This window comes from Podarcis muralis, chromosome 4 (genome assembly GCF_964188315.1).
Source record: "Podarcis muralis chromosome 4, rPodMur119.hap1.1, whole genome shotgun sequence".
Taxonomy (NCBI): Eukaryota; Metazoa; Chordata; class Lepidosauria; order Squamata; family Lacertidae; genus Podarcis; species Podarcis muralis.
In genome coordinates this window covers 42,084,849-42,104,886 of record NC_135658.1, presented here as the reverse complement: position 1 = coordinate 42,104,886, position 20,038 = coordinate 42,084,849, and the positions used below count along the sequence as shown (strand labels likewise).

Here is a 20,038-nt window from a genome sequence, read left to right as displayed (position 1 = left end):
GATTTCCTTTCCTTTCCTTTAAAAACTTGCACAGCTTATTCTCATTCCTCTAAGGCTATAATTCTAAACTACAGTGGTACCTCAAGTTACATACGCTTCAGGTTACATACGCTTCAGGTTACAGACTCAGCCAACCCAGAAATAGTGCTTCAGGTTAAGAACTTTGCTTCAGGATAAGAACAGAAATCGTGCTCCAGCGGCGCAGCGGCAGCAGGAGGCTAAAGTGGTGCTTCAGGTTAAGAACAGTTTCAGGTTAAGAACGGACCTCCGGAACGAATTAAGTACTTAACCCAAGGTACCACTGTAACCTATTAGCCTATTGAACTCAATGGCTGTATTTTCACATAGCGCTAAATACTAACTGAAGTTTCATAAACCATGCTAGGTAGTGCACAAGGGCTGTTTCACTATTCTAGTCCTTAAGAGCAGAGAAACAAATAATAAAAAGGCAGCTGGCTTAGTTTCATCCAAATCCAAGGCTGTGGTTTGCATTGCCTAAACAAACCAACATCACTAGCCAGGCTTACACTATTATCTCTTATCAGCTTATACTCCTGGGCTTGCTATTAAACGGTAACGCAGCCAAAGAGATTTACTTGCAGATAAACATGTTTAAAATTGGATTGTACAAATACTGCAGAAGTGGATTTTCAGCTGTCTTGGCTCTCTGAAGTACAAGAGATGCTGTGGCTGTCAGGACTGGGTTACCATCAACCAGATCTCCGATTGTGCTACGATAGCATTCAGAAGTGTATATGCACAATGCTTGAATTTCAGCAGAGTATAAGTAGAAATGCTTGCTCCCACTGCTTGAAAGGCTGTCAAGAATCATCTGGCTCCTAATTGCAAAGTCAAAAGCCAGAAACTTGATTTTTTTAATTATCCTCTAAGAGATGCTGACACGTCAAGGCAAACTCTACAGAACAACATGGTTCTTTAGAAATTTGTGCTAGGGTTTCAGTTTTCCATATCTCTCCTGCCTGGATGCTCATTTCCTAGAACATCTGCATAAAAAGCAGATCTCAGTAGCTTAAGAGTTCAGCCAGGAAAACAGAGTTACTGAAAACACAGTTCTCCATAAAGTCAAAGCAGAATATTGGGGTAAGGAAAAGTGAAAAACAATGTTTTTGTCTAGACAAACTTCTGGTTCACCTCCTAATCTTTCCATATGATATAATGTCCATTAAATAACAGAAAGTGATCTATATTATTCTTAGGATTTCCCCAAGGAAATCTGGCAGATCTGACAATGGGTCTGAAAGAACCATTATAGTAGTGACTGTGGGATTAGTCCAGTCGTCCAAGCCACACTCAAGAACTACAAATCAAAGCACAAGAAGGTGTCTAGATGAGTCGCTGGACTACCTGAGACCAGATTCTACTATGCAGCTTTGCCAGACTACAGATGTGGCCTTCAGAACAAGTGTGCATTTGACTATATTTTTTATTTATCAGTTGTTTCCCTTCCTGTCTCTTGTCTTTGGAGCGAACACGTTTTATTTTGTTTTGTTTTTAAAGAAGAACTTAAACAGTGTGGATCATTCCCAGCTAAAAAAACTGAAGAATTTTGAATTTTCTCTTTGGATGACTAATGGGAAAAATTACATTGCTACAGAGGATGGCAGCCCATGTATTTTCAGACAGGCTGCTAAAGAAGACCGAAACTTAACAACAACCAGCACTGCATAAGTCTGTTTTATGTCACGGCAGGTCCTGTGGGGATCTCCAGCTTATATATCCCACCAACACCACCTTTGGGCTTGTTGAAAGCTTTTGAATGTCCCCTCTCTCTTCCAAGACAGGGATCACTTTAAATATTAAGACTATTCCATCTTTGTGTTCTTTTAAGTCAAGTTAAAGAGCCACATTTGATCAGAACAAACGTTTCATTTTAAAATGTTTTCTCAGGACTGACACATTAGACACAAAAAGGCACCCATGACTAGTCATGAAAAAAGCTCAGGATGGCTGGTATAGTTAAGAGGCCATGTTGGACACACCACCAATGAGCATGAACTGGTAAGCCTTAAAGGGTTTAGCATTTTTAAGAACTACATAATTTTCTTCCAACACGGAGTCCAGGGCAGGAGGGATCACTCCTATTGAATGCCACTTTCTGTTCACTTCCCTATTGTGGTATAAACCCAGGATAGAAAACTTGTGGACCTCCAGAAGTTGTTGGGACTACAACTGCCATTATCACTTTGCCACTGGGTCATACTGGCAGGGACTGACACAAGTTCAAAGCACACCACCTCTAGAGGGCCACAGGTTCCCTATCATTACACAAGAAAAATTATCCATCAACTTTATAGCATCACCACCCAGCTACTCACCTAATGCCAACACCTCCACAGTGACAGGCACAGATGTCCTCTCTGCTACCTTGTGCCAGCTACCATTGTGCTGTGGCACCCAGAGAGTTGCTTGGCAGTAGTAGTAACCGGAATCTTCAGTGCTCACATCACGTACCAATAGGTGGTAAGAACTCCGATCCACATGGCTGAGGCTGATGAGGGTAGAATCACTAACAACAGAATCACGGTCTGCACTTAGCAAAACCTGAGCTTCTGCCATGGTGCTATCAGGTGATTCACTGAAGTACCACCTGACCTCTGCTTGGAAAATACCACTTCTGTCTGTTGTGAAGTTGCAGGTAAGGTCAAGGGAGTCCCCCTCTGTCACAGATACATTGCTTCTGGTGATAAACACACCTAAAGCTTTTGGCAGGAGGGAAGCAAGACAAAAAAGTGTTATTTTCAACTCTTTAATACAGCAGGTAGCCTAACTGTTGGCTTCTACTGCCTGCTTTTTTTAATTAGTGGCCTACATATTTACAGGCAAAGCTCACATATATTATTGTTGAACTATAGAAAAACAGGCAGTGAACTTTCCCCCCCAAGTTTCACTACTTATTTAATTCTATGTTCTGAAGCAAATCATTGTGCAATTTCAGTTTTCTTAGAATAAAAAACCAGCTAGCTTTGCCTTGTACATGGATATTGCAAGGACACAACAAATTTTTCTAATCAAATTCACTGTCAATCCAGCTTCACACAATTTACGTCTAGCTATGACATCGTTCCAACAGAAGGTGTTCCAAATGGCTCTACATTTTGCTACGTACAATTAATCCTCCCAGGGGGGGGAAAAACACCTCACATGCCTACCTACTCCAACATAACAAGCATTATATCTTCAAGCACAGGGAAGATCAAGGGGGTCTCTCACCATCACAGAGATGTTGTTTCTCATAATGAATACACCTAAAGCCAAGACACACTCCCAAAGGAATACAAATCAGATTTTACAAGCTAACTACTATGAAGAACTGAACCACATCTGAATGATTGTTGTGGCATTTTCAAATTCTCTGTGTGGTGATTAAAGGATTGCAAGTCCAGTATGAGCATACTTGCAAAACCATATAATTTCATTTTGCTGCCAAGAGTCCAACTTGCTTATTCTTCCTACTCCAAAATTACCATCATACACATTTTGCAGCCTGGCATGATCCTTCAAAGCACATGCATTGCACACAGGTATATTTAAACAAAGGAAGGGGAACAGTCATTTAAAGACTACTGTCTAGTAGCTAAGCTATTGGGGGGAAAGTTGCAAACTTAAAACAACTGTAAATTTAAATTCGCCTTTAGCCCTAGGCAATCCCTAAAGCCAGGTAACAAGACCTTTTACACAAATATCCTATACAAACTACTGAAAAAGAAGAGAGTCCTCTGTTATGAAGCCTAGGTTTTAAATAGATTCCAAACACAACTATGCAGTAGGTATTCAAAGAAAATACAAATATCTAAGTTTTTATTTGCAGTGCCTTCACAACGTATCTAACACATGTACTGAGGAAAGTACACACTGCTACTATATTATATACTGTGCTGAGATACTTAAGGGAGCAGCCACTATGGCTTTACACCAAATGTTGGTGGCCTGCCCATTCTGTCCCACAGCCACAATGGTGTTACAGCATAGATGCTGATACAGGCAACATCATTTCATGAATACCGCATGCTCACCTGTTGGCTGCACCACAACATTTGCTATATCCACAGCCTTCTCTTGTATCTTCTGCCATGAAGCATCTGCACCTTTAACCCATTCACTCACTCGACACCTATAGGCACCTTCATCTGTTGGAAGAGCTTGGGACACAGACAAGCGGTAAATGTCATTGGCCATGGCATCTAAACGCACATCTCCACTGATATAGCGCTCGTTATACTCTGAACCAGGCTGGAACTTGCCCTCATGCGTCAAGGAGAGAATTTCTTGCCAGGCAAACCCGTTTCTGAATTCCCAAGACACATGCAGATGTGTGTGTTCTGAAGAATTGGTGGACGCTGAGCAGAGCAACTGAAATGCATCTCCTTCCGATAAGTTCCAGGTAGATGTGGAGCGGGCTGTTGACCTACCAACGGTTAAGCCATCCGCAATCACTATTCGGAGAAAAGAAAGTTATCAAGCGTGTGGGTTATAATAAATGGCTTTACATAAAGCAGCGATGAAACAGAGTCAAGCTGTGGTAGATTGTCATGAAAGAGATGACTAATTATGCAGCATAATGAGTACGCTGAGCCAAAACAAATCACTCACATTGGAAAACATGAGCAAAAAAGTGTTTCCACACACCACACTTTCTCCCTTAACTCAATCAATTATTCAGCTTCAGAAAGACCTCCACCCACAATTACCTCTTCAAGTAAATCTATTAGCAGAGAAACTTCCCCTTCCAGTATGCTTTGTTTATAAACAAATGTCAGCGAAGAAGGGTGGGGGAGACTGGAATATAACAGGAGCTATTCTGAGCATTTTGCTTTGTTTTATAAATTCAAGTGATCCTGTTGAGATAGTCACCAACCCACTGCTTCAGTTAAGCAAACACAGGACAGTGCTATGGCACCAATGGGACATGGGGCACTGTCTACCTTCAGGTTATACAAAAGTGTATTTGGCTAGATTGCATCTACTCCAGCCATTTCACGTATCGCTTGCAAAATTACACTAAGACCCAATACCAATTGTAAATACCCCTCACCCTTTAGAAGTACCTTTGACTTCGACTACAGCATTGTAATTTCCCTGAACGACAGAATCTGTGCTGGGGGTTGTGCATCGGTACATCCCTTGGTCAGTGGGGCGGATGTTTCCAATCACGAGTTCCACAGAGTTGTTGCTGTTTCGCCTCAATGTGATCTCTTTACCGTCAACCCGATCTTTATACTCCTGAGACGTGAACCAAGGGTCCCAAGTACTCACTACTTGTACAAATCTAGAGTCTGGAGCAGAGATTCTAGAGAACTCCCAGTCAAAGTTCTGCTCGCTGGGTCCTTCATATTGACTAACGTTGCATGGAATCACCACCTCTGTGCTCTCAACTCGCACTAGAGGACCTGCAGGCACCTTCACAATACGCCCGTGGCAGGAAGCTAGGGGGGGAAACAAAGGATTGTAAGTTAAAATTGCAAGTGTGTAGATATACACACACACACACACACACACAGAGAGAGAGAGAGAGAGAGAGAGAGAGAGAGAGAGAGAGAGAGATGTGGGGAGGCAGGAAAGTAAAAAGGACACTATTGTTTGCCGCCTAATTGATGGTATATTGGAATGTTTTAGGTAAAAATGTTTGTCAGTGGATTAGGACAGCACGCAGTGGGTTGAAATGGTGGAAGGCAAGATCAAATCCTTGCTTAGTTGTGAAATGCAATGGGTGGCCTTTGGGACATTGCTCCTCTTCACTACATCCATATTCGACTTGTCATTGGGTGCCATCTGGGATTGTGAATACTGTCAGCCACAATTTAAGAATTCTTGTTCTTTCCACAAACATGATTTCCTTGATCCTCCCTTTCATCTGCACTATGTACAGCTCCACTTTAGAAGAGTTAACAAAACTGAGTCAAGAATTTAAAAGAGTCCAATTACCACCTCATCTAGTTTGCAGATGAAATGGTGTGTCTTGGTTTCAGAAACAGAAGTAATTTGAAATGAGCTGCCTGGCCATGACTGAAAAGAGAGTCACCAATTCTGGTGATATTCTGGTGTCTAGATATTCTGAAGGTTTTAATCATTTTGGTTAAAGAGACACGCCACCAAGGGTTTGTTTGCTTTGCAGCATTTTAATGTTTTAGACATCTCTCATCAGTTAATGCTATTAACATTTTCATTGCTGTGATAAGTTGGGGACTTAAGTGATTACTTAATGTTAACAGAAGAAGTTCAAAACTTCAACTCTGAATCAAATTACGAACTATGCCTTGTGCTTTTCTTCTATAAATAGCAATCAAAGAATTTCTCCTGCTTCTCTTTTATTCATAGTAAACAAAACATCCTGGAATCCTTTAGACACAAAAGTATCATCTATCAAATTTCAGCAGTGTTGCAATTTGAATGATTTCACAATCCTTGTGTTTTTGATGCATGGTCATGTAAATATATATGAAAGACAACAGCATGGAGTGGGAGAGATCTCTGCCCCTACAGCCCTTGAGCTTTCATCGTAAGAATGACATCCACATTTTGGGGGTTCAAATATTCCAAATGGAAGACACAAAAGAAATGCAACCCTTATTTCCCATCTCAGTGTTCACTGGTCTCAAGCATCTAGAGCTGCTGCTGGAGAGACAGGGAGCAAGACGACATACAGGGCACTAAGCATACTCTACATAATCCATTGTCTGCAGCCATGCCCCATGGCAGAACTGCGTCTGTTTCTGATTGACAAAGACTCACAAGTCAGGGATTTACATCAGGACAAGAAGACCTGACTGATAACTCAGGAAGAACCTACAGTGGTACCTCAAGTTACAAATGCCTCGGGTTACAAACGCTTCAGGTTACAAACTCCGCTAACCTGGAAGAGTTACCTCGAGTTGAGAACTTTGCCCCAGGATGAGAATGGAAATCGTGTGCTGGCGGCGCAGTGGCAGCAAGAGGCCCCATTAGTGAAAGCACGCCTCTAGTTAAGAACAGTTTCAGGTTAAGAACAGACCTCCAGAACAAATTAAGTTCGTAACTAGAGGCACCACTGTATTACAGGACAGCCCTAGAAGAGAAAGTGACAGAGCCATTTGTTGTCCATCTAAATCACCCCAATGTATCAATGATCAACAGCTTATCCTGGGTATTTATATCTTCTTCACCCAGGCCTTTGGTGGTAGGGAAGCATTTTCTTAGAGACAGCCCCCACCCCACCCTAAAACAGCTGCTTACCAACTACAATAGACACAAATATAGGGATCAGACCCTGGAGCAAGCACAGATATGTCCACATATCTACTCAGGCAACACTATTACTGGACCTAATAATGTCAGCCATGTCATGATCTTTCACATACAAGATGTGTACAGTGTGAAAAATGCTAAGGTGCTGTTCTAAGAATGAAACAGTGTAAATAATTCTCTAGTTGTAAATTAACACTGTATAGTGACCAGTTCTGGAGCCCAGTTTAGGAAATATATGAAGGAGCATCAACAGGAAATTCAATTTAAAATCAATGATAATTAGCCTTATATCTTGCTGATTTAAATCACTTTGGTCTGAATCAATTCACCCTGCATAGAAGAACACTGAGCCTCATTAAATACGTCAGCTGCTCCTCACAAGTCCTAAGTGTTTCAGTCAGCCATGTGGAAAGCCAAAACCTCTTCTGCCTTGCAGTGGGCTTGTTTTGAAGCCCAAAAATCTCCAAGAGCTACAAATGGGCTTTGGTAGGATCTCTCATTTCCTAAGAATGCTAAGCAAGCACTGCTTTTATTTGCAGCTCAAGACTTTCCATAAAAGGAATAACCATTTCAGCTGCAGAGATGCTTCAATTTCAGCCTCCAAACAAAATCACTTTAAGGATGTCTAATCCCACGCTGTCATGTGCGTGCTTGGTTTCTTGCAGGACTGTCACAGTAGCACCCCAAAATGCTGCAACAGCTCAACAGCAATTCTCAATTCCACAACAGCCTTAAACATAGACACACTTTCCCTAGACAATTAGGGCTGGAGAAAGCCATAGGATAAAGGTGTGGAAGCCAGTATTACATCAGCTTTCTTCACTCAGGAAGCTGGCAGCCGAGGAGGAAGCGTTTCAGCAGCCTTCAAGGAAGGCAGGGTGGGTCTGGGAAGGCCCATGGCAGCACATGAATGGACAAGATAGCAACTACTGTCACCACCTGGAGGGGACCGAATTAACTTTACTCTCCCTGATTACTTCACAATATTGTGGTGAGCACATGAGTCCTTTATTCCCTGTCTCCTGTTTCCTTTTCTTTCCCTTTTGCCCCCCCCCCCCCTTCTCCTTGAGTGTGTGGTTTCCGTGTCTGTGCTTTCTTTGAGCGTGTGGCTCCTTTGGCTGTTTTATTGGTGGCAGTCAGCTGAGAGGCAGCAGCCTAAACCGGCTCCTGACTCCTTGGCACTTCCATTGAGCAGCCGTGGTTCTGGCCCACTCCCTGGTACTTCCAAAAGTAGATCTGACTATGCAGTTACCTATCCCTGCCCTGCCAGCTCAGTCTCACAGCAAGCTCAGCAGCAGACAGTGATCTTTCGTTTGCCCCCAACATGCTGCCATGCCAAGCGGCAGCTGTCAACAACTCTAGCCATCTTGTAGCCTTGTCACCGACCAGCAGGCCTTTCCAGCACCCTCTCTTTCTCTCGCCTTGTCCTACCCACCCCTCCCTCTCAACTGCAGCAGGCCATTTTGGGCCAGACCTTAGGAGCTGCCACCACTGCTACTGCCCCGCTTCCCTCCCTCTCACTCCTTTCCCCTTATTCCCAAGATGGGCCAGGTTGGGCAGGGAGAGATGAAAGAATCGGGGAGAGAACGAGGTCCCCACGGGAGGTCACCCCCACCCTGTTCAGTCCCACTTCCTGTATTCTTAAGAAAACAACCTACAATTCCCAGGAGTCTGCCATTTCCTTATTTGCCTCAGGTGGGAAAATGTATTTGGCTGGCCCTGACTCTAAGACAGGCACCCCCAACCTGCGGCCCTTCAGATGTTTTGGCCTACAACTCCCATGATCTCTAGCTAACAAGACCAGTGGTCAAGGATGATGGGAATTCTAGTCCAAAACATCTGGAGGGCCGAAGGTTGGGGATGCCTGCTCTAAGAGAACTTCCTAAGCCAGAAATGGGTGGCCCTCCAGATGTCTATGGACCACATCCCTGGCCATTGGTCATGGAGTTTAAGAACAACTGAGAACAGCAGGTTCCCTAGCCATGAGTTACCGGTAAGCCCTGCTCAATCACCAAGGTCTTCCTAAGCTCTGGCATGTTTCTATATATTTTCATTGTTCCCTATGGCCCTGATTTGCTCTTCAGCCCAGACTCCTGTTTCCTTCCCATGACTGCTGGTTCCCAGTGCCCAGCTCACATCAGACTGCTGCACCCTGGCCCTGAACCAAGGTTCTTTCTTTTACCCGGTATCCTCATAGTTTGAAATGCAAGAGACTGAACTTGGAAGCTTCTACATAGAAAGGGTCTCTATATAAAATTACGAATATTGTGCGGCCATCCAGTGAAACTGAATGGTGGGAGATTCAGGACAGACCAAACAAATACTTCACAAGTACACAGTTAGAATTATGGGATTTGCTTCTACAAGATATAGCAATGGTGATCAACATGGATGGCTTTAAAAGGGGAGGAGACAGATTCATGGGCAACAAGACTATCAATGGACTGTAGTTATGATGGTTGTATATCATCTCCAGTATCAGAGGCAGCATGCTCCTGAAAGCCAGCTGCTATGAGAAATGTGTGGTAGGGGTCTATTGTATTCATGTGCTGCTTGTGGGTTTCCCTTAAGCATCTGGTTGGCCAATGTGAGAACATACTGCTGAACTAGATAGGACTTTTGTCTGGTCCAGCAGAGTTCATCTCGTGTTATTATTAAAGCATATGTTTTTACCAGTGAGCTATGGCCCCTTGCTGCCAATAATTATTTGACAGTGACAATAATTATTTCTCTCCATTCTATGAAGCATATGCTGCACAATCCATTCCTGTCGATAATGGCCTCTGTTTCACTGAACTGATTATTCCAGTGTTACCTCTGACAACTACGATTCAAGTCACATATGATCAGGATCCCATTCTGCAGGCCATCAGGAACATTAGCCAATATTAAAAGCAGGCACGCAACCCATGAGAGTTTTCTGTAACAGCCCAGCCAACCAATAAAACAGATTATTACATCACCTTCACCACAGCATTTCTTGTAATGCACTTTCCTCAGGGCATATCTAGCCAGACACAGAAATACATTTTGCAAGGACATTTATTTCTACTGTACATCTGCATAATGCAGCAGGGTTAATGCTGTGGGAACCAGAGATAACTTCACAGTTCATATGCCATAACATTTTTAACCTTGGTGATGTAATAATCCCAAGTACTTTGCATGTGCTTAAATAGAAATCTAATGATACAAACTGCTAAAAGGGGAACATTTTAACTTTGAAAAAAGTAGAAGGGGTACAAATAAGGCAGGGGAGATACAGGCTTTTGGAGGATTTGCCGAGTACCACACATCAGTAATTTTAGTCTCCAATTTGAGCCACATAAGCATCTCAAACAATTATAGCATTAAACTATAGCATTAAAACTATAGGGAAGCTGACAGGAAAGTCCACATTTTACCTATCAGCCATCCTTTAGCTGACACTGTCCTCATAAAACCCATTCGGTCAAGTGTGTTCTCACTAGTAAAGAATCTAGCTGCTTGCCAACAGCTTCCACCAAATCAACATTTAGTGCAGAGATGTTCAATGTTGAGGCTAAGGAGAAAGATTCACACACACACACCCTACCACCACCAGATAACCAGGCACAATCCAAATATTCTGGGGTTGACAATAGTTGGTTTTTTTTTAAATCAAGTTATTACAGAAAAACATAGTGTTCCGTGCTTCTCACAGAAGATGCTCACATTTCTAACAAACAGGAAGTTGCATTTTTCTTTGGGCTGCAGATTGTAGTTGCTCATCCCCAAAAACAGCAACATTCCAAAATGGAGACATCAAAGGAATTATTTCTAACAAGGCCTGCATATTTATACAAGGATTAGCGGGTTCTGTTCAACCTACCATCCTTGCAAAGGTCAGGAAGGCTCTCTTCTATGTCAACTAAAGCACTGAATCTTGAAGCACTTGGTGACGAGGGGGGAAGCAAAAGGTTATTCTGCCTTCAAAAGGAACAGAGGAGGAAAAGAACACTGCTTATAAGAATTTTCTGAAGGGTTTTAAGAAAATTGAATCTGGCATAAGAAAAGGAATTAGCTGCTGTCTATAAATGATTCAAACATTCAGGGTTCTGTCTGATTTAACTCAGATTTATCCACAGTACTAACAAAACAACTTCAGGTATATTACACAGCCAATATACTATGTTGCAGAGTCTGACTAAGTCAAAGACAACATCCCCGCCCCTGCTTCCTTTCCCCTCCTGTCACCTATGCCCCCCCCCTTTAAAAACAAAAAACAAAATGTGAACCATTATGGAACAAAAACCATTATGGAACCATTATGGAACCAAAATGGAACCAAAATGTGAACCATTATTGCAAAATTTGTTGAACCTGAATACCAATGCCCCAATACGTAAAGCACACACATTAATTATAAAAGCTACTTCTTCAGAATAAGGGTTCAATTAAAGTGATAGTGGTACATACACTGGCACAAACACAATTTTATAAATAAGCATCCAGTATGTTTTAAAAGCATATTATACTATAACATGAAAAATAAAATACAAAGTGATCCCCCCCCCCCTGCCATGACCTACTTAATAAGCCTGAGGGCCACACATACTGCCTTCCCCTGCATTAGTGATTTTTATCCTTCCCAAGTCTGGATATGTTAAAGCAGCAGCACATTCTAAGGTTTGCATTAAAATCTCCATACAGGTTATGGGGTGTTCATTTTTCTGTTGCTGAGTGAGCTCTGTTCCCCTCAATTGTATTCCCTCAAAATCACACACACACTGCCTTCAGATTAAAAACTATCCTTTCTACCTCCCCCGTTACCGAGCCAAGTGGACTATCCTCTTTTGTGGTTTCCCCCCAAATGCATTGTAGGTTCATCTGCTCAAGCGTTCGTTCAGCAGGGCTTTGGGGGTTTTTTAAGCCCCCTTTTGACCTTTTTTTAAACCCAGGGCCTATAAAGGGGAGAGATGTTTTCTGCCGCTTGTGTGAGATGGGAGGCAAATTCTGTATTGGGGGGGGGGGCGAGGTTGACTATAATGATACAAGGTGATGTGCAGGAGCTCCTCAAGTTCACCCTCCTTTTATGAAAAGCAGAAAATGCAATCAACAGCTGCATTCTACCCACAAGAATGTCTGATTAGGAACAATGCTATATCAAAGGGGCATTGTTGGGGGGAAATGATGGTTGTCCCCATGGGCTAACTACCTCCCAATAATGCCAGTATTCAACAGTGGCATTCAGACACTCTCTCTCTCTCTCTCTCACTCACTCTCTCTCTCTCTCTCTTTCTGAAAGAGTCTAGGCCAAATACTCAGCACAACTCTTATTAAAAACTGCTTTGAGGCATCTCCATGACTGATGCCAAGGGTTGGCTAATCAGTGCTTTGCAAATCCTGCTCCTGCTGAAAACAAGAACAGTCTGCAACGTGGGGGGGGGGGAAGGGTGCATATATGAGCAAGATGCATCAAGTATCGTTCCAAAGCAGGCTCACTGCTAAAGTTATATACATCTGTATACACCTTAAAATGCATGCACTCACCCGGCCACCCACCGCTTCCAAGATACAACGATGGCTACTAACCAAGAATCTGAACACGATGCATTTTGTATTTAAATTACAACCCTCCATTTCATTTTGTTATAGCATGTTTTCGTAATAGCCTCCTCTGTACCAATTATCTAGAGTACATTGCTTTCTTGTGCTCACAATTTTTTAGCCATGCTATCTATCCTTTAGGTCATTTGCAAATATGATAAAAGCCAATGTCTTATGCTCTTCCATCATGGTGAAAATAAATTAGGAAAAAACTTTCTGACAGTAAGAGCTGTTTGGCAGTGGAACAGACTTCCACGAGAGGTGGTAGACTCTCCTTCCTTGGAGGTTTTTAAACAGAGGTTGGATGGCCATCTGCCATGGGTGCTTTAGCTGAGATTCCTGCATTGAAGGTTGGACTAGGTAACCCTTGGATCCTTTCCAACTCTGAGATTCCATGATTCTATATGAAAGGCACCAAGGCTACAACTGGCTTCTTTGGGGCCAAATGAAAAATACCTCCAGTAGGATCCTATATATGTTTATTCAGATGCAAGTTTCATTTGACCCTACTCCCACATAAGTATAGGATAGCAGTCTTAAATTACTTTTCTCAATAATTTTCAACTTCACCCCACTAACCATTCCCAGCACTTCATTTAGATACTCCCCAGAAATTTGCTTTCCATGTCCTTCTGATATGTCACAATGCAGTTTTCTGTATACTTCTGTGCATGGTACCATATTCATTGATGATTATTTGGACTACTTGTTTTGTTATCTGTCACAATGCATTTCTTAACCACACCAGAGCAGGTGGCCCCTTCTTCAGTAAGTTGCGATCAAAAATTGCACTGCCACGAATATCCAAAAACACACAATTTAGATGTGCACTTGTACGCATAGTGCTAACTTGTGCACACGGAGGAAACAGTGGACCCCGGTGTGTCAAAAGCACATGCAAAGCGATGTGATAAACTCAAATGTAATTCATCAGCTCTTCTGTGGCATTGCAATCCTGTTTCTAAACTTGTTAAGAACTGACCTCAGCAATTATTTCCCACCAACCTTCCCCACAAACGAAAGAAGAAGAAAAAGCTTATGAACACTACTATTTAGAGTTATAAAACTGCTGAATATAGTGGGGTTATCCCTACGGTACCATTTATGAAGAGAATCTATCCAATAACAACCTTTACTATATACTGTGCTTGCAGTCGGACAAAAGCATGTAGAATGGTTGGAAGTCAGAACAGAATTTCAGAGAGTCAAAATTCTACTAGCCATTTGAAATACAATTGCATAAACCTACTTTAAGGAAGTATGCCTTTGCCTAAACCCACAGATTCCTCCCACTTTAGATTTTTAATCCCTTCTTTTCGGCAGACCATTACAGCATGTGGCACAGTGTCTATCCTTAAAAAAGGTCATACTCTTTCCTTGCAATGGCGTTCAGTTTGCCTTGTCCAGCACAGAAATCTGCCATCTTACTAGGCGCTGTGCAGCAAAAGCAGTACAAGCTCCGTTAGAAGAGCCCAAACTGGAATCTTTATGGCTAAGCTATAATCAGCCTAGAAGTGGTTAAATGCCATGCTCCAAACGTCACTTGCATACAATACAGTTTTGCTGCAGTCTTCAAGCAGGATTTTATGTCCCAGAGGATCTAAAGAATTACTATCCCATGGTATTTGGGAAAGGTGAACAAGAGAAGCCATCTGAGATACGCATGCATTGCTCGTCCCTTGTCGACTGACTTTTCTTTTAATGGATAATGCAAAGTGCTTATCAAAGGAATTAGCCTGGGTATAATTGCTTAAAACCTATTATCTCCATCAGGCTGAAATAAAGCATATTGCATCTTAAGCAAAGCCTCAGAAATGTGATCAGATGCTAATAGTGCTAGATTCTGCTAATCCAAGTACAACTTCAATTAAGAAAAAACAGATTCCCCACTCTACCCATCCCTAATCATGTTCCACCACCAGGATAAGTTTTGGTTATTCAAACATGTTCAAAGCCCTTGCGAAGAGTGTGCTTTTCTCAGCATCCATCCTTGCAATGTTGTTGTTTAGTCGTTTAGTCGTGTCCGACTCTTCGTGACCCCATGGACCAGAGCACGCCAGGCACCTCTGTCCTCCACTACCTCCCGCATATCCTTGCAATATGGAGATAATTACCAGGGGACTTTACTAGACTGTTGCATGGCTTGAATACATAATAGGTGATGTTTGATTGTGGCATCCCACTTGCACAAATGCGACTTTCCCCTCATATCCCCCTAGTAAACGTAAAGGAACCCCTGACCATTAGGTCTAATCGTGGCCAACTCTGGGGTTGCGGTGCTCATCTCACTTTACTGGCCGAGGGAGCCGGTGTACAGCTTCCGGGCCATGTGGCCAGCATGACTAAGACGCTTCTGGCAAACCAGAGCAGCGCACGGAAACGCCGTTTACCTTCCCGCCGGAGCGGTATCTATTTATCTACTTGCACTTTGATGTGCTTTCAAACTGCTAGGTTGGCAGGAGCAGGGACCGAGCAACGGGAGCTCATCCCGTCGTGGGGATTCGAACCACAGGCCTTCTGATCGGCAAGCCCTAGGCTCTGTGGTTTAGACCACAGTGCCACCCGTGTCCCCATGCCCCCCTACATACCCCTAAAACAGGGGTCTGCAACCCGCGGCTCCGGAGCCGCATGTGGCTCTTTTACACCTTTGCCGCGGCTCCGGGGTGGATACTAGCGAGGGGAGGAGGCGCATTGTGCGCCCCGACACTCCCCACTGTGGCGGGCGCTGTACTGGCTGTGACGTTGCATGGGGGCGGTGCGTGCGTTAGTCACGCACCGTCCCGACGTCACCTTCCCGGTTTTGCGGCTCCCTGGTTTTTTTTCCCTTCGGAAACGGGTCCAAGTGGCTCTTTTTGTCTTAAAGGTTGCAGACCCCTGCCCTAAAATATACTATGGTGAGTTGATGGGACTGCAGATGCTATATCACTGGCTAATATGCATGAACATTTTCCAGAATATCTAGAATTAGTGTGCTCTTCCAATAACTTGTAACTATGTTTAGCTCCTCCTTTGGTTTCCAAAACTGATCATGCAAAACTAGTAAGAGAAAGAAGAGCTCTTCTCTAATCATGCCACGTGTATGATTCTTCCTTGCCAAGGGTAACAAGCTTGCTCTCAACATCTAGAGATAAATGTGCTTTAAAAGTGCCACTTGGTGACGAAGGACCTGAAACAGACTCCCTGTGACCTAATAGCAAATTGGCTCATTGCAGGGCCAGCAAAAAGTTACTTGGGTGGGGGGGAATCCACTGTGTAGAATCAGTAGTTGTTTGCCTCCCTAGTTCCCTTCTAGAAAAGTGTGCTTTCCCAATAACTATTGTTAACTATGTTTAGCTCCTTCTTTGGTTTGCAAAACCGAACATGCAAAATAGTAAGAGACGAGCCCTTCTCTAATCATGCCATGTGTATGATTCTTCCTTGCCAAGGACAGCAAGCTTGCTCTCAACGTCTAGAGATAAATGTGCTGTAAAAGTGCCACTTGGTGCTGAAGGACCTGAAACAGACTCCCCGAAATGGCTCTTTGCTAGGCACTTCATAAAAAGCCAGCAAAAAGTTACTCTGGGAAAAACAATCCACTGAGTAGAAGAAGAAGCCGTTTGCCTCCCTAGTTTGCTTAGATGTCATGGAAAGAGAGTGTTCAATAAGAGCTGTCATAAAAGCAAAAGAAATACCATGAAGTCAGAATCCAGTGCTTCTTCCAACTACTGTGCCCAGGTGCCCAGCACAAAGTATACACCTTATGAAGTTTGTGCCTTGTGTTCTTCAATCACATCTGTAAGCCAGCAACAGGTCTCTTCACCCAACCATCTCCCCATCTTTTTGCTTGCTGGATATTTGCTGCTAATTCTGCAAGCATTTATTCTGCATTTGATATATCTCCTTGTTAAAGGTAGCAATATTCTAGTTCAGGGGCAGTCATCACAGGACTCTCTTAACATTACTGGATTCCAGCTCCCACCAGCCCCAGCCTACATGGTCAATGGTCAGGGATGATGTCAGTCAGAGCTCTCCATGGGTTTTCTAATCTCCAAGGCTGATTTATGGCAAGAACCTTCCTTCATTCTCTTATGCAGAGTCTTGAACTTGTGCTTGCACAAATTTAAAGACCTTGTTTCAGGGTCTAAGGGCCTATATTTTAAGCTCTGAAGCTACATATATTGATAGCATTGTTCATTTTTAAAATTTATGTCCTATAAATTTTTTGTCAAAGGGAACTCAAGGCAGATAACAAATAAACCTTAAAACATGGTCACATCAATGATAATTAACTCCAACTTTGGCGGGGGGGGGGGCAGAATCAGCACTCAATCAGGCCTGAATGCATTCCAGAACAAAAACTGGATGAATATGGTTAAGAAAGATGGAATGCACATAAGCACTGAGTTCGTGTAGTGGTGATCTTCCCAGTAAGATACTGATCTTGTGGAACTTTCCAATATTACAAAACTAATCAGGTTTAGCTTTACAGTATGCTCAAGTTGTGAAAGCACCGAGAAAGAATTTTTAATTCTTATGAATAAAGAATTTAAAAGGTCATCCTTGCCACAAGACCTATCAAATATTTAAGCTAGAATTTATAAGCTACTCACAACAGGCTATAGTCAGAATTTCTGGGATAGTTATCTAGACATAATGTCACATGCAGACTACAACAAATCTGTTTGCAGTGATGAGTGTGATGACATCGTCTGATGAGGATGACAAGGTACCAGCTTCCCTTCATCAGGACAAGCAATTATTAGTATCTCCTTTCTATCTCTTTCTCATTGCCCTAATCTTGCTGTCTCTGAAACCTCATGCCAGCCCAAACTGCAGTCATTTGTATTCAATATTTTTCTTCCTGGCGCACTTAGGTATCTTCCGCTGCAATCTGCTTGGCTCTCTAGTGCTTATCTCATTTCATATAAGACAATATCCCCACCTCTCTCAGTCTCTGTGATAGAAACCATTCAAGCTTATGGGCAAGGCTAAATGGGTTTGGGTTGCCTGTGCAATTTGTAGCAATGGACCATCTTGCTATTTTCTCCCCCTGAACTGACACTTCAAGCCACAAAGCCATTTTATTAACCGTCCACCATTTTGGGTAAATATATATTCTATATATGTTTGTATTGGCATTTGTTGGCATTTACTAATTCCCACCAAGCCAGCAAAACAACGTTAGTATTTTAAAAGTAATTGAGTCCTTTTCTATTACTGTATGCGGTACATAATCACCTCCAAGTAACATCCAGGCAGAGGGCCTTCTCTCTAGTTGCACCACTCTGTGGAACATCTTCCCATCAGATGTCAAGGAAATAAACAACTATCTGACTTTTAGAAGACATCTGAAGACAACCCTGTATAGGGAAGTTTTTAATGTTTGATGTTTTATCGTGTTTTTAATATTCTCTTGGGAGATGCCCAGAGTGGCTGGGAAACCCAGCCAGATGGGCAGGGTATAAATACATTATTATCCCCCAAAGTAATACAGTGCTTCCGTGAACACGCACGTAAAAGATGGGTTCAGGCATACACGTGTAAACATGCTAGGAGATCCATTCATTATATTCACCTGTGAATAAGCCCCATTCAACTCAGTGAGGCCAACCTCTGAGTAGACATTTGTAAGATTGTGTTACAATCCATTTAAATAAAGCAGCCTATTCAAATAAGTCTTCGACAAAATGGAACAGAGGGATGAGATCAAATTAAACTTCTTTTACTTAAGAGACTCTACTAAGCAAACTATAGTAACACATGCCAACCCTAAATTATAGTTCTCAGAAAATCGCTACTCTTCCATTTATGCTAATAAATGTCCCCAAAACTAATAAATAAGACCATTATCACAATACAAGCAAAGCAATATTTCAAACACTTTGTGAACAGGGACTACTTTCTTCTGACTCAGTCCTCAAGTGCCTGATCTCTGAAACTTTACGCAAGTTTTATTTCACAGAGAACAGATGGCCTGCACTTCTCAACAGCCGGGTCCATTTACAGCTCATCTCTCAAGTTGAGCCCACCATGCTACTTTCCACTAAGAAAATCTTAGTGCATTTACATGTCTAGGTGGAACAACAGAACTCAAATCAAGAGATTAGCACTAAACTGCAGGCTTAATTCATTTTCCCATCTCTTCCAGGAGGTGCTACAGTGCTCGTTAAACTGCATCAAAAGTGAACAAAATGAACAAAGAATAAAGCAGAAGAGCAAAACAAGAACATTAAAATGCTAATAGAAATCAGCAGATTTATTTACACAGGGGGTGCATAATTCCTCCCCCCCCTCCATTTGGCAGTTATACAGTGTGAACACACCTAGTCATCTTGAGCTAAACAGCAGTGCTTCTAAGCTAAGAGCAAGAAAGCAGCTGTAGGCCTGACCCTGCAAACAAAAGCCTCTGTACTACACCCCATATAGCCTGTGCTTCCATATAGAGTTGCCAGGTGTGTATCATTCTCATTATGCAGCTGCAGGGAGATCTGCTGTGTTGTCGTAAGGAAGGGCCATCCTTTGTTGGAATAAGGTGCAACATTTTGAATGCAAACTTCATCCGTGTGAGAAATAAAGACACTGAATTTATACAGGATCATGCCAACAGAAGCTACCTTAGTACCAATGATTAATTGCCAACCCCCACTCCAACAGTAACAGAATTTCCAATCAAAAATGCAAAATCACTGTTTTCCAAATGATTTGGGGAAACATGTTATGAGCAAATATGCACAGCAAAGCCCTGGTACTTGCTTTTCTTTCTGTGCTTTTCTTAAAGAAAAGCAAATTGGGGAAGGGGTGAATTGAGCATCCTGTTTTCTCTGGGACCAATGGGCTAAAGTAAACATTAAGGGCAAACGTTATAAAAAAGAAAGGCAACCTTGAAGATCGGGATTTTGAGTGGCAATGGAGATCCTTAACCCTTTCCTTTTACCTGCTCCAAGTCCACCCCCATAATGCCACACATAGTTTTAACCCCACGTTTCAAAGGTGATTTTGAATTCCATGGAGTTAAAGCTGTATGAAAGAGATCGATTTGGAGCAGACCAACAATGGGACGTGGGTGGCGCTGTGGGTAAAAGCCTCAGCGCCTAGGGCTTGCCGATCGAAAGGTCGGCGGTTTGAATCCCCGCGGCGGGGTGCGCTCCCGTTGCTCGGTCCCAGCGCCTGCCAACCTAGGAGTTCGAAAGCACCCCCCCGGGTGCAAGTAGATAAATAGGGACCGCTTACTAGCGGGAAGGTAAACGGC

The 20,038-nt window shown here is 42.7% G+C and overlaps 1 protein-coding gene across 2 annotated transcripts in view; it reads right to left on the bottom strand.

The window, feature by feature from the left end:
• The window catches only part of PTGFRN (prostaglandin F2 receptor inhibitor), a 77,735-nt gene that overhangs the window by 45,022 nt on the left and 12,675 nt on the right, over positions 1-20,038 (bottom strand). For both annotated transcript variants that reach the window (XM_028726869.2, XM_028726868.2), the window contains exons 2-4: positions 5,067-5,444; positions 4,035-4,454; positions 2,337-2,720 (exon numbers count right to left, since the gene is read on the bottom strand). In XM_028726869.2, coding sequence (XP_028582702.2) covers positions 2,337-2,720; positions 4,035-4,454; positions 5,067-5,444 — 1,182 coding nt within the window. The remainder of the gene's footprint in view (positions 1-2,336; positions 2,721-4,034; positions 4,455-5,066; positions 5,445-20,038) is intronic.